The 14,554-nt window shown below is 37.3% G+C and overlaps 3 protein-coding genes across 3 annotated transcripts; 2 read left to right on the top strand and 1 right to left on the bottom strand.

Moving 5' to 3' along the window:
* LOC105159146 (protein RER1A-like) lies at nt 503-4,009 on the top strand. Its single transcript, XM_011076104.2, has 3 exons — nt 503-992; nt 3,394-3,574; nt 3,686-4,009. The coding sequence occupies exons 1-3, from the start codon at nt 628-630 to the stop codon at nt 3,740-3,742; spliced, it is 603 nt and encodes a 200-aa protein (XP_011074406.1). The 5' UTR covers nt 503-627; the 3' UTR covers nt 3,743-4,009.
* Nucleotides 6,795-9,079, top strand: LOC105159145 (transcription factor EMB1444-like). The gene is made up of 7 exons (XM_011076103.2): nt 6,795-7,318; nt 7,515-7,568; nt 7,651-7,782; nt 7,888-7,996; nt 8,085-8,126; nt 8,207-8,263; nt 8,363-9,079. Exons 1-7 carry the CDS (start codon nt 7,176-7,178, stop codon nt 8,912-8,914), a joined length of 1,089 nt encoding a protein of 362 aa, XP_011074405.1. The 5' UTR covers nt 6,795-7,175; the 3' UTR covers nt 8,915-9,079.
* LOC105159144 (low-temperature-induced cysteine proteinase) lies at nt 9,664-13,339 on the bottom strand. The gene is made up of 5 exons (XM_011076102.2): nt 12,762-13,339; nt 11,052-11,287; nt 10,814-10,954; nt 10,217-10,666; nt 9,664-10,130 (listed from the first exon to the last, which is right to left on the bottom strand). Exons 1-5 carry the CDS (start codon nt 13,246-13,248, stop codon nt 10,035-10,037), a joined length of 1,410 nt encoding a protein of 469 aa, XP_011074404.1. The 5' UTR covers nt 13,249-13,339; the 3' UTR covers nt 9,664-10,034.

Raw genomic sequence — 14,554 nt, 5'->3', positions numbered from 1 at the left:
ATAAAGATCCAATGTCAAACTTATCAAATCAACATGGCACAACAAATTACTGAAATAACCATAATCAATGAATCTCAAGCCTCAAGCAAGTAGTATTTTACTTTATCTACCTTAAATAGCATAAATCTTTATTAGTATAAATACCCCTCTCCATTCTCTCATTAAAGAAAAGGATGGAAGATTTGTATGAAACTTGGGTGTATATGTGTTAAGTCGCACTTCTATAATACAAATTTAATGAATGTTGTTTTTTTTACGACAAGAATATGATTGCGGTATACAAAACATTAGATTTTGGTTTAGGAAAAGGAAAGATTAATTAAATTAACCATAACCCACTATTTCTAGATAGTCCATTTGAGATGGGTAAAAATTGTTGTATAGGTAAAGTAATGGGCCTGTTGTTTGAAATGGACCTAACTGGACAAGCCCATTAGGACGTCCATAATTTGTGACCGTCGGTTGCCTCTCTGTCAGTTTTAACAGTTAAAGAAACAGAAATAAGTCATGCGAAAGAAAAGGCGTTTACGGTTTCCTCTCTATAATACTGTTTCTCTTTCCAAACTCATTTTCCCAAAATTTAAATAAATTAACCCAAAAAAAGATAAATAAATAAATTAAAACAAAATGAATATGGGTGGCGGAGCAGGCGTTGCCGACGACAATACCGCGCCGTCTGCCGTCACGCAATTCAGCCACGCGGTCTGGCGGCGGTACCAGCACTTGCTGGACAAATCGACGCCCCTGGTGCTGTACCGATGGATCTTTCTAGCGGCGATCGCCTTCGTATACGCGCTGCGCGTCTACCTACTGCAGGGGTTCTATATCATCACGTACGGCCTGGGAATCTACATCCTTCAACTGCTGATTGCGTTTCTGTCGCCGCAGGTGGACCCCGAGATCCAGGAGCTGACTGATGGCCCCTCCCTCCCCACGCGCGGTTCCGACGAGTTCCGCCCCTTCGTCCGCCGCCTCCCCGAGTTTAAGTTCTGGTGAGATGAGATCTCTATTCTTAGTCCATTGATTCTGCACATGATTGTCCTTGATTGGCGTTTCTGTGTATTGGTCGTACGTAAATCAAGTTGCAATTAAATTAATCGAGTCTTATGCTTTCTCTAGGATGTATAAGAGTCTATCCTAGACCAATTTGAGGCGTTGATCGATGATGATTTGAGTGGAAAACTGAGGCACCTTGAGTTATGTGGTGTGCCTTGGGAGTCATTTTTGAGTTCAGATCATACGTTTGGGTAATTTTAGCTGGGAGAAAACGTATCACATATTCGAATGTCGATCAGCTATGCACCTTGAGATGTTGGGCTAATCGCCTGGTGACCCTTTCCTGTTTGTTTGAAGATTTCATAGGTCGAATACAAGGTCTTTTGGTCATGCGAGTATGTGTTTGAACAATAAGTGTTGAGAGAAATCGGTGTTTCTGATGTATCTTTGTATTGGTTTAGTTAGTATACTGAAATGGTGAATAGAGGACTGGGAAAATGTGGAAGTGTTCTTGACATTCACTGAAACTTTAGGGTGATCCTAGTTAATTCCATAATATTTTGACATGAACAGGTTTCTCTTGAGGAAACCTTATTATTTAACCAAGAAGGTTTCATTGTTTATTTTATCTGATGAAGTATTTCTAGTTCCATACATGATGAGCCAAACTCTATGAATTAAAATGGCTGTGAGAACCGAAATGATTTAGGAAATGGACTAGAAAGAGACAAAAAATTGAAAGCTGAAGGAGATGGAGAGGAAGAGAAAAAGGAAGATCATCATGCATTTGATTGACACATTTGTTGATGGTTGGAATTGGCATCAGATTTTAATTGAGAATTCAAAACTAGGTATTTAGTAAATGTGTTCACCCGAAAAAGAATGGTTGAGAAACCTAGTTATTCATGCTTTACTTATAGGCAATTGCTTGTTTGTAAGGGAATAAATATTTGGAATGAGAATACTTAGCATACACATCCAATGATCGCAGCATGGGACTTGATTAAAGCGTACACAGGGAGAAAAATATGGTGACTAACTACTTTACCAAATTATGCTTGATCTTTACCCATATGTGAATCATATCCCGTCTTTGACTGAATCCATGCAACTCGAGCCTATTTTATATGTTGAAGCGAGGGTATAAGTATCATTAATGTTCTGTGACAAGAACATAGTGGTATATGTGATATCAATGAATTGAGGTCGCAATTTGAATCAGTCAGACTTGTGTCCTGAAAAATTTGAAACGACAAAGCTAATATAAGTTTGAGTTTTCAAGGTGTCATACTTACTTTGGGTTTCTTACTTGAAATTATAATGTCTAATACTCTGATATATATTTTAACTTATACCAGTATCAAATGTCAAATTCTATATCTTCAGGACCTCAAATTTCATAAGTCACTGTCTGATTGCTATCAACATCACCTCTTTGAAATCCTTAAGTAGCCATCAAGTTGACTGCCTGGTGAAATTTCCCTCTTTTCCTTCTAATTGACTCCACTTAACAGCCAAAACGATACATCCACTTGATAGGAATAGAAAGTGTTCATTTGGTAAAACCAAACCAAAGCACAAATTCAATACTCCAAGACGTCATACCAAATAGCAAATTGAATTAATCAGTTTGATTACTTCTAAATCTTTTTATGTATTTCATGTGGTTATTCAGTTCAGTTTTTTTTTCCTTAAAATATTTAGCACTACTTTATCCGATTTTAACTTCAATGTCTCTTGTCTTTAGTTGAAGTATTTGCTTTTTGCAAGCCATCGTCTCTGTTGCTCCTTAAAAGTGTCTCTGTCATCTCTGCAGATGGTTAATATTTTGAGTGAGCTATTCTGAAAATTTACCACATTCATTATAGATTGCATTAATACCATGCGAGGTCAAAATAATCCCTTTTATATTGCAAATCTGCTGCGTCTATGTAATAGCATTTTTAAAACTCTTTGTTATTTGTTTCCTTGTAGGAAATGATCTTGTTAAACAGTTTGCACTCATCTTGCGTTATGTTACTGGCCATGAAAATTCACTTCATTCTGAATTATATTTGTTTAATCTGCTCTCTAAGAGCTTAACTTTTTAGATAAGGTGGTCATTTAACATGGTATCAGTCACACCAGAAAGAGGTCCTAGGTTTTAATGTCATTGCCAACGCATTTATGAAAGAAATGTTTCACGAGCAGGGTTTGGAATCACATGAGGGAGGCGTGTTAACATATTAAATATTAAATGATTATCTTATGTAAGAGTTTAAGCTTTTAGATGAGGTGGTCATTTGACAGAAGTTACAAGATTCTAATTGAGTTTTTATCTTTTGACTTTTACTGTCATGAGGTTCTGATCTTGATCTATGAAACGGATAATTAATCGTTTGATATCGTCAATTGCAGGCATTCGCTGGCAAAGGCTTTCTTCTTTGCTCTTGTGCTGACATTCTTCAGCGCCTTTGACGTGCCTGTTTTTTGGCCAATTCTGCTATTCTATTGGTTGGTTCTGTTCATTTCAACAATGAAGAGGCAAATAATGCATATGGTTAAATATAAATATGTCCCTTTCACGTTTGGGAAGCAGGTATCTCTCAGTTACCTATGCTTATAATTCACTCTATCTGCTGTTTTAATTCATGATTTTTACTTTTTTCATGTTCCTCTTTTGTTAAAACATTCCAAATCTTCTCCTCAGCGTTACGCCGGGAAGAAGGCAGCTCCAGCCGATGAGACAAACAGTGGCAGGCCTTAATTTCCATGTAGAATAGGGCTTTAAGTTCTGAAGATTACACTTTTTGTTAGGGTCAAAATTTGATTTTCAGTATTGTATTCTTCTAGCATTCTGTTTAGGCACGATCAATTACATCTGTAATACTAGTGACTGTTATTTTAAGTTCTTTTTCTTGTGTTTAAGCTGCCCACTACCTTATCTCCTGCAGTCGGTAACATATGTAACTACTGCCACGATTTTGGTCATCAAATTGCTCTCAAATGTGATAACTAAGTGGTTCAGTGAGAAGCTTCCGCTAGATTACATTTGTATGTGCTTCCCTGCCTTTAAAATTCTATGAATTTGGAAAAATCTGATGTATTTGATTGCAAACTGTGGTCCTGTATTTAATCCCAAAAAAAATGTAAATTGTCTACTTCATTGGTGTTGCAATCGCAGTTGGTTGTGCTGCTTGCAGCCTTTCAGACAAGTGCCTTTCAGCCTAAATATAAAATTTAATTGATATTGCATTCTTGTTCTTAGCCTGAGAATTGCTGCCTCCGTGGGACATGAATGTTTCAAGTTTTAGGCGGCTTTCCTGTTATGGCACACCCCTCTTAAATTTGTCGTCCAGATCTAGGGTATTATCTCATGACTGGCTGAAAAGAATGCTAATGCATATATGAGCTGTGGCAGTGACTTACCTATGTCTATTGTGTGGTTCCGGATCAGTTAGGATTTTCTGATTTAAATCCACGTAGCATCTTGTTTTTGCAATTTATATGCATATTCCTCTTAAATATACATATGGCAGAGATTTATGTCTGTAATTTGTATATGAAGTGAAATACAAGATGCATCATTAGTTCATGTATTCAGAGTACATGAGCCGAACTGCTTCTGAATGCCATGTTTCTTACTAGTCGGATATGGTTTTCTGTACAAGTGTGGGAAGATCAAGATTGGTGTGATGGCACCAATAGGATATTCTGATTGAAATGCTGCATATCCTAAAAGATAAGGGAAAGCAGGGCAAGGTATTATTGGAGGTACCCAAGGGCCACGGCATTGATGTCCCTATAGAAAGGAGTGGCACGCTCTTCTACCCTACAACCGGTAGTCGTCAAAGTTTCTTTACTAGCCTCCATATTCGGGTGCACTATTCACCCCTTGGGCTATCATTTTCAAGGTACCATATTTATGTAGACCTTACAAACTCATAAAACATTTAAGTCTTGCTAATTGCATACAAAGCAGTCTGCTGATGGCCCGACTCCTTAAAGACGATATTTCTGCCTTTAAACTGCAGCTTGTTATGAAAATGATGAGGCGCTGAACAGTTGCACTTGCTCTTGAATTTGTAGCAAAAAGATAGAATTCAAAAGGTGAATGGGGTCTCCTTACCATGTCTGTGATGGATACTCTGCCACTCATTGATGGACTTGGTGGAGGACCACCATTTACTGCTCTCGTGCGACTGAACCCAACTTTCCCTGTGCACGACTTTGGAGTCTTGTTCATACTTGTGCTTTCTAAATTGTATATTTTTACTTCTTTTTTTAATATTTTTTTTGGGGTTTTAATACCTAATTTTGCTGTTAAATGTTTTTATCTGTTTTTTCTTATCCCTTCACTGTTTTTAACTTCACTGCTGTCTTAAATAAGACAGACTAGACTGTATGTAGTAACAGTGTTGTCACGGTAGCAGAAAGCAAGGCTGCAATGAAGCTCTAGTTTATGGGCAAAAGTTGTCACTCTGTTTGAAGAGATAAAACCAATCCACTTTTATAGGACCACAGCAACTACGTGCCATATGTTATCAATGATGCAAACTACTGCTAAACAAAGGCTTCTTTTTCAAGGTTGGGGTTTTTATTACTGTACATTGCAGTTTCTAAACATGCAACAAAAAATTGACAAGAAGATAATTTACATAGCTTGAGCAGAACTGGAAATATCTCAATCTGTGGACGTTGCTTGGACCTAAATCTACTTAAAAATCTTGCAATTTAGACAAATCTGGTCCACAAAATACTGTCACTCTTCTTGCATTAAACTTGCCAAGTTCTGCCTGTGCTTTGTCCCTGAAAGTTAGCTCATTTGTTTTGAGGTTGATGAACATTAATTTTTAGGCATTAAGTGAGACAGGTTAGTAAGGAACATCCTGCTGGCTCTTTCCTCATCATCTCTCCCACTTTTGCTTGTTTGCAAGTGAATGTATAGAAGAAAAATATGTCAAAACTCTAGTTTGTTATATAAAAGTTGTCTTTTTTTCTTTGGCCTATTGTTGTCAGTGTACTGCTCATCGGAACTGTTAGTGAATGTTGCGGTTAAACTTGTCTTCTGCAAGAGAACATAGTACTATCTTGAACTTCCTTACATCCAAGCAAGAACTTTTGTGCCTTCGGTCACGATATAATGATAGTCCCAAAAAGTCCATGTCAACATGTTGTAACACAGCGTAAATCGATACTTAACAGCTTCATCAACATGGTTCGTACTTGTAAAACTTAGATCATATTGTCGGTTGTGAAACACCGTGATTTGTTTAGTAACTTCAACTAAGCTACAAAAACCTTATCATAAATTCTTGGTGCAGACAGGAGGAAGCAACCTGGAAATGATGGTGTCCAATAACCACCAGCATGTTAGCAGCATTCTCTTATTAATTCTGATGGGATCATTATGCTGAAATGGAATGTTCCGAAAACAAGATTGATGATTGATTGACAGATGATTTGCCCACATGATTATTACACTGTTAAGGTTTTAAGTGAGTTTGTTCTGTTTTGGGTTTCTAGCTTGAGAGAAGCTGGAAATATGACCACATGTTGAAGTTAAAATTCAGAAGTTACAGTTTGTGAGCATATGAGAAGAAGACTGTAATGAGCCCTCAATTTATATATATGAACAAAAAATTGGATAGAAGACTGTAATGAGCCCTCAATTTATATACATTAACGAAAAATTACATCCAATCTACTAAGATTATTTGTTGCCTTCTAAGCTTACAAACTTAAAAGTGGTTCATTTCCAGTGTAGGAAAATTGCGCCACATTTAAATAAATAATCAAGAATTAACTAATCCAGACAAACTTTTTGAGTCTGGGAGAAAAATGTCACTGTCAAGATGTTTGGATTTCCATTTATTTATTACAAGGCATTCCTTTCCTTTTGAAGCCGTGATCAAATTCCCACGACACACAAAACAAAATGCAAACGAAACAAGAAAAAAGAAAGATGTTCAAGAAAAACATTAGCATGTAATGAAGTTTAGCAGTTTGCTTATGTAAATTATTGTCTCCAAACGTACATTACAGAGTTGGAAATCCCAGTGGGCTGGCCACATAATTTTCTCTTTCTTTTGCTCTTTTTTACCCCTTTAATTCCGGGCAGAACAAACACTCGCAAGTTGGAGTTTCTGTTATCTTAACTTGTGCTTTTTCTCTTCCTTTTTTCCGTCCATCATTGAGCAATGGAAGGTGGGCTTCCCATGCTTAACTGCTTGCTGCAGCATACACTCAGAAGCCTCTGTGCATGTTCAGATTCTTCCACCCCTTCAAAGTGGGTTTATGCAGTCTTTTGGAGAATCCTTCCAAGAAATTATCCACCTCCAAAGTAAGCACCTTCTCTCTCTAAATATACATATCTGTATGTGTGTGTGAGAGAGAGAGAGAAACTGTAGCAAATGTCAATCAATAAAGGAACCCCTTTTGGCATCATGCTATTTTCACTGTTCTTGATTCTTGATTCAGTTGTTTCAAAGGTTGTGAGGTATTATCAGGGTTCAAAAATGTCCTTGGATCTTTTGCAGGTGGGATCATGGAGGAGGCATGCTTGATCGAGCTAAGGGAAACAAGAGGAACTGGTATATTTTCTTGAAAAGTAGGCTACTCTACGTCCCGGTTTTTACTTCCCATTTATCATTTGCACTTTTCATTTTGGTTCAGGATTCTTGTGTGGGAAGATGGCTTCTGTGACTTTTCTGAGTGTGAAAGAGCTGGAAATGGATATGGAAAGGGGATGTTTGGTGCTGATCTTTTCTTCAAAATGACCCACGAAGTCTACAGTTTTGGAGAAGGGTTAGGACTCTGGCTTTTCTTCTTGAATAATTGATAGACAGACAAGGATTCAAGAATACTAATACAAAGCTTTAATGTTTTCTTATAATGTCGTTTTCTTGGCAGATTGGTGGGAAAAGTTGCCTCAGATAACAGCCATAAATGGGTGTTTAGAGATAGCTCAACAGAGAATGATCCCAACTTTATTTCTTCATGGAATGTAACCATTGATCCTGTAAGAAAATATGACTTACTAGGAAAACGGGTCTCCTTTTTAAATAGTTTTCACTGCCTGATTTCTTGAAATTTTTGCCTGTTAACAGCAACCAAGAGCATGGGAAGCTCAGTTCAGTTCAGGCATTGAGGTTAGAAATAAAATGGCTGTCTGAAGATTTCTGCTTTGTTCTGTTACATCAATTTTTGAGATAGTTCCTATATATGGCAGACAATAGCAATTATATCAGTGAGAGAAGGTGCCATCCAACTAGGCTCATTTCATAAGGTAGAGTGTTGTACTAATATGCTCCTTTCTTCTCTATTTGTCCATGAATGTTTCCCGCAATCTGCAGAAACTTTGAACAAAGGTTGCTGATTGATACAGGTTGTTGAAGACCTCAACATGGTACTGAGCATAAAAAGAAAGTTCAGCTACATACAGAGCATACCGGGGATATACACCATACAGAGGCCGTACCTACCTGTCCAGAATCCTAACAACTTTAATCACGACAATCCCCATGGACTAATGCAAACGAACGGAGCATTGTCTGGATTTGATGATAAGCAACAAATGATAGGTTTGAAAAGGCAAAACTACGAGAAATCAGATGATTCACCTACTACGTCCATCTACTTAGGGTACAACGGCACACAGAGTGGCTATTCCGGAGCACTGCCATTGTGGTCTATTCCACCGCTTTTGCCCTCCATACCCTACAACCTTGGAGCATTTTTCTCCAAGATTCCTTCGGTTCCAGTACCATATTACGCTCCCGGAGTCATTGATCATGAAAACACATTGCTCAATAGCACAGATCATGAATACCGTGCGACATTTGATGAAATCCCGGCTGTTTATGTTAAGGTGGAAGAGACACCCTGTGTACAGGAAGAGGAAGGTGAAGAAGAAAAGCCAAGAACCTTGAACCAGTAACTGAGATTGAAAGATGGGTTGGTGGGTTTAGGATCAGAACCTCAAAATAGAGGAGTAGAGAAGTGTTGAAATTCTTGATTGATCAGGTTTGTAGCTTCATGGTTTGTAAGCAAGTGTTGATATTATGATAGAGTTATGATAATAAGAAGTGATTATTGCATCAAACCTTCTTATGCTATACATATAAAACAAAAAATGGAGATTTAGGAATTTGTCGTCCAACAAGAACACAAGGCATAAAACAGTTGCCCTTTGGATTTTGAGGGAAGCGTCATATAACTTGTTTTAAGCTTTAGATTTGATCTATCTGCCCATTTCCTCATTTGGAATATTTGGAAGGACAAAGGAAACAGAAAGTGAAATAAGCTTCTGAGTTGACACCCGTGATCCCTACCTAAATGTGATTCTCATGATCAAGAAAATTAAATTAAATGTAGAAGATATATCTAGAGTTTTAATTGTGACAAATTACATATGACTTGTATAAATCTCAGAAACAAAATTAAACATGCAGGAGTCATTGTTTCATCTCAATATTACTACAAGTGTGATGTGCAATTAGTGTAAAGCTGGGATTATGAGGACAATAAATTAGAAATACATAGTATTACATTATCGGATGCGTATTTTATGTGATTACGAAATGTATAAACTTGGGAGAAGCTTCCGCTTCCTTTGTGTGTATCAAGAATTTGGCATTGATGTCATTTTGGACATTTTTGTGGAGCATATGATAAAAGAAATTGAAATGAGGTATTCCAAATAGAAAAGGGTCTTCCCCATATATGAATCAAGTACAAATTGGAGTACAAACACAATTATGGATATGAGCTGCTTATTACCAAAGCAGCCACTTCTTAATCATAAAGAAAATGGAACTGTACAGGAACTAATCAGAAACTGTAGAACAAGGACCTGTTTCAGTTGTTCGGATTCAAAGGCAGAGAAACACAGACAATAAATCATGTACAAATCAGCTTCTTCTTAAAACCGACGATTTCACCTCAGCAGCAGATGAAGTTTCGGAAACACGGTACCTGAAAACATCATCTAGTTCCTCCCCCTATGATCTGAGTTCCAGGAACCTCCTCACCTGCCGGGTCAGACTTCAGAGAGTTTCTCAAGAGCTGCTCTTCCTGCCTTCTTTGCCAAACGTCCCAACTGGTTTGGCAAGAATGCGTTTCATTGCCTTCACTCCAAGCGGATTGTCCTTGCTCTGCACCACATTAACAATGTCATTTCATAAGCAAGAATGGAAAATGTACCTTGTAAAAACCATAGATAGGATTTAAGGTTACTCACAATTGAGCAAGTTCCAGACTGAATGTGGCACACGGGGTACTCATGCGGACAGCAACTGTAGTGGTCTTCGCAGCAAGTGGCACCCTCGAGTGGGCAGCATCCCCATGCAAAGCAGTAGCCAGAATATTCATAAACGCAGCAGCAGGTGGTGCTCTCAGGGCATTCGTAGTAGTCATCACAAACAGAGGGTGGTGTGACAGGAGATGGAGGAGACGGACCAGGGTTAGGAGGATTTGCGCCTGTCTTGGTTGGGTAAGAGGGCTCTACAGCAATTCCACATAGACCCGTTCTCACTTCCACATTACGCTGCATCCGAATGTAGCCCTTCTCCCCCCAACTTGAACCCCAGGAGTTCCTCACAATCCAATAGTCCTTACCGTTTTCGCTGCCATACCCAACAGCAGCCACCCCGTGGTCCAAGGAAGTTCCACACTTCCCTGTGAATATACCCTGTGGAGAATCGCAAATACAATAACAGATTCATAAGATACACTGACAAGAGGACTAACCAAGCGACTCGAAAACGAATTAAGTTCCACAACCACAGCAACATCAAACTTCCAGGAACACCAACACGTTATTGTGGCAGAAACTTACTGATTCATAGAGTTGGAAGTCCCTCCCACCGGCTTCAATGGCAACACTGACAGGTTGATTAGCAACCGCCTTCTGCAGTGCCTTTTCATTGTTCTCAGGTACGTCTTCGTAACCATCGATCGATACAACTTTAGCATTTTTCTGCATATTATAGCAGGGGAAATTGTTATATCCCATCTTTCGTTTTGATAAAACAAGTGTATTAAGAATTTCCAAGAAAGAAACCAAACAAACTAACCCTGAATTGGTCACATCTGCCATCCCTGGCTTTGTAAGGATAATCTTCCTCGGAATCAATGCCACCATTTTTGATAATGAACTCGAAAGCATAGTCCATGAGACCCCCATTGCACCCTTGATTATAGGAAGTATCACAATCCACCAGCTCTTGCTCGGAAAGTGAGGTCAAGTTCCCAGTAACTATCTGGTTTATACCTTCAACAGCAGCAATCGTAGAGAACGCCCAGCAACTCCCTTCAAAAGTTCAAATAATTCAGTAATACAATAATAATTAAGATTCTTGATTCCAACATTTCAGCAACACACCCGACATGGAGCCCGTATATAGTACAAGTAAAAAATCATGAAACCCCTGAATGTCAAGGAAATCACAAAATAATAAAGCAATCTTCGCATTTTTATTCAAGCCAAGCCGACACCAATGATGACATGGTATCAGGTATGACCCATTTTCAATTCTACTTTCCTGATTGAAACCCAGAATTATAACCGACTTTCTTTACCATAAAAAATAAATAAATAAATAAAAGGAAATCATCATTTAGCTAGGATCGATATCATTGTCAAGATTTTTTGAAGATACGCTAGAGCCAAAAACTCATCTGCCTAATTGTTACAATAGTTCAATGAGTTCACCTACTAATATAATAATTCAATACATATTATCAATAAAGGAAACTTATTATATATATACTGAATAGAGGGAACATTGTCGAGGCCTTTATTAAATGGGGTGGAGCCAATGTACCACAACACCCACAAAAACAAAGACTTTATGTATGATAAGTGGTGGTAGGTGGGCGCCACCAATGCTCTCTAAACAACAAATATCTTAAGCAGATAATTATAACAAGAGGAAATTTTAACAAATCACACGGATATTGTGTGTGTATTACATTTGTTGTATAATTAATATATAATTTATAAAAAGCGATATATTTGCTACGTAATTTATTTGATTTGAATACATATGATTTGAATAAGAATTTTTCTTATAAGCAAATTCTTCACCCCTAAATCTGCTCTCAAAATCAATAAAACAATTACCTCTAAATTTTCCATTTTCTTATTTTTGAGTAAACATAAGTGCTGGATATAACCAAACTCCAAGACTTGTTAAGTAATGGTAAAAACCAAACCTTTGACTAAACAATTGTAATATGAAGTTACCAACAAACATTAAACTTGCAAGAAATGGTCAAACAATTTCAATTTTTGTCTCAACAAGAAAAAGGGAAAAAAAAAAGATTATAAAAAGAAATTAGCGCTTTTTCTAAATCAGTTTCGCTGTCAATTTACACTTAATTATTGTGTGGAAAACGTCCATCTAATAGAGCACTAATAATATTTATTTGTCAACATGTCATTAATCAACACTTGGAGAAAGTGGCACCCCAATCATGTTCCATTTTAAATAATTAGAAGAACAATTTTTAGGTAAAGTAATCGCGAACCAGCTGTCATTTACCATAATAGCCGCACACCAATCAATGATGTTCCATTTATTATTTTAAATATAATATTTATAATAAAATGTAACGATAAAGTAGAAATAATATAGCCGTCAATCACATGAACATGAGATCGTCGTGAAATCGCTGTAATTAGCCCAAAATTTAAAGTCGTCGCAACTATAATTGTCAAAACAATATAAATGTATATTTGTACAGGTTCAAATAAAAATGAAAAAGGGAAGAAAAATGGTTACCGCAGCTGCCTTGATCTTTAACGGGAGCAACAGCGCCTTTGGCTCTCCAGTCGATGGAATCTGGCAAGCTCTCCCCGACCTTGGGCGCATAGCGATCGCTCTTCGTGCTGGTCAAGCGGCGTTTGCCGTCGGGTCTGGCGCCGAGAAACGTCTTCCGGTACTCCTCGTTGGTCAAATCGGCGAAGCGATTAAGACCGAGCTTGTATGTCCGGCCACCCAAGGCGTTCTGCTCGTCTATGTACCTCAAGTTATCCTTAAAAATCTCGAACCTCCTCTCTTTCTCGCCGAGAGCATTGTAGGACTTGCCGTGCTTCATCAGCCACGACTCGTACATGGACATGACCTCGTCGTGGGACCGCAGGCCCGGCCCGGCGAGGTGGTTGTTCTCGTCGTATGTTATGATGGACATATCGGAAGCCCATGATGTGGCGAGGAACAAAGAGAGAAAAAGAGACAGCGCAAACAAAGATGGAGAGTTTGTCGCCATGGTTCTGATTCTTTTGGGGTAAGAAGGAATGGAAAAAAGTGGGGTGGTAGAGGGAAACTATAAAGGCAGAATGGAGGGACACTATGGGAAATTAATAATGAATCGTTTCCCTTGATGTTTGGGATTCTTTTAGATGTTGTATTTTTAATACATGAATTTATGGGGTAATTATTAGTGAAAATAAAAGGAAGTGGGTGGGGTGGGGTGGGGGCATGTGGATGAGATGTGATAGGTTGAGACTGAAAATTGAGGCAGCCAAGTTGGAGCGGATTGAATTTTTTATTGTGAATTATATTTTATTTAACATATATACATATTATATATAAAAAAAATTATTAAATGAAATATATAATATTACTCTTATACATATAATATATGTAGGTTGAATGAAGTAGGAATTTGAAATACGATTTCCAACATATATCTAATCCTAAGTTGGAGGGGTGTGTTTGGTTTGGCCAACCAAAAAATGAAGAATGTAGAAAAATTCCATAAAGTTTGGGCAGAAATTTAGGAGGTGAAAAAGGGGTGTCCTGCGGTTTATCCCAACAAAATTACTGTCCGGTAAAAATTTTGGGTACTCTGCCCTACACATTTCTCAATTTTTCTTGGCGAAAATCTAGTGATTGCATGTGGCTTATACACTTATCCTTTTTTTGGGTTTTTACCATAAAAAATGTTTCCTACATTTTCGTGAGGATCTTGTTCTTGCTGGGGAGTAATTTTAGCCTAAAATTTTTGATGGGTGTATTGTATTTATTATGTAATTAATGTATAATTTTCTTTAAAATAAGACTTTTTTATTTGTGCAAGAAAAGTATTTGGAGTATAATTTAATGGAACGCCTTTGCGGATAATTTTTATTTATTTACTGCACATAATTGCGAATGGATATTTTATTTATACAAATTAATAAAGAAAGTATCACAAGTTACTCTATTTTGTAATTTAAATTTCAGATCTTGACTTACTTATTATTAGGATTCGAGATGATTCTCTTATTTTCTTAAATCATTCATATCTGGTCAAATAGTCATTATTACAATTAAAATTAAGAAATCAGATCAAACAAACCATCATAGGATATGAAAAAGATTATTTGTTAGATAAATTAACTAACTAAAAAACTAGAAAATCAGATGGCCACCTTTGCGCAAATTTGAAAAAATAAAATAAAATATGATTGAAGAGCAAGAATCGTTATTCTTTTTTTCTTTTTTACATTTTCCTGTTTTGAATATTTATTAAGTCAGGGGAGGAAAGTCGACCACGTTGTTAAACAAGTTACATTAGATTGATAAAATAA

Source organism: Sesamum indicum, linkage group LG3 (genome assembly GCF_000512975.1).
Source record: "Sesamum indicum cultivar Zhongzhi No. 13 linkage group LG3, S_indicum_v1.0, whole genome shotgun sequence".
Taxonomy (NCBI): domain Eukaryota; kingdom Viridiplantae; phylum Streptophyta; class Magnoliopsida; order Lamiales; family Pedaliaceae; genus Sesamum; species Sesamum indicum.
This window is presented reverse-complemented; position numbering and strand designations above follow the sequence as displayed.

Coding starts and splice junctions, on each gene's coding strand:
- LOC105159144 (XM_011076102.2), bottom strand. CDS start 13,248: ATGGCGACAAACTCTCCATCTTTGTTTGCGCTGTCTCTTTTTCTCTCT. Junction 10,667..10,813: donor ACTTCCAACTCTATGAATCA/GTAAGTTTCTGC, acceptor GATTCTCCACAG/GGTATATTCACAGGGAAGTG. Junction 10,131..10,216: donor AGTCTGGAACTTGCTCAATT/GTGAGTAACCTT, acceptor AATGTGGTGCAG/AGCAAGGACAATCCGCTTGG.
- LOC105159146 (XM_011076104.2), top strand. CDS start 628: ATGAATATGGGTGGCGGAGCAGGCGTTGCCGACGACAATACCGCGCCG. Junction 993..3,393: donor CTCCCCGAGTTTAAGTTCTG/GTGAGATGAGAT, acceptor CGTCAATTGCAG/GCATTCGCTGGCAAAGGCTT. Junction 3,575..3,685: donor CTTTCACGTTTGGGAAGCAG/GTATCTCTCAGT, acceptor TCTTCTCCTCAG/CGTTACGCCGGGAAGAAGGC.
- LOC105159145 (XM_011076103.2), top strand. CDS start 7,176: ATGGAAGGTGGGCTTCCCATGCTTAACTGCTTGCTGCAGCATACACTC. Junction 7,997..8,084: donor GGAATGTAACCATTGATCCT/GTAAGAAAATAT, acceptor GCCTGTTAACAG/CAACCAAGAGCATGGGAAGC. Junction 8,264..8,362: donor AACTAGGCTCATTTCATAAG/GTAGAGTGTTGT, acceptor TGATTGATACAG/GTTGTTGAAGACCTCAACAT.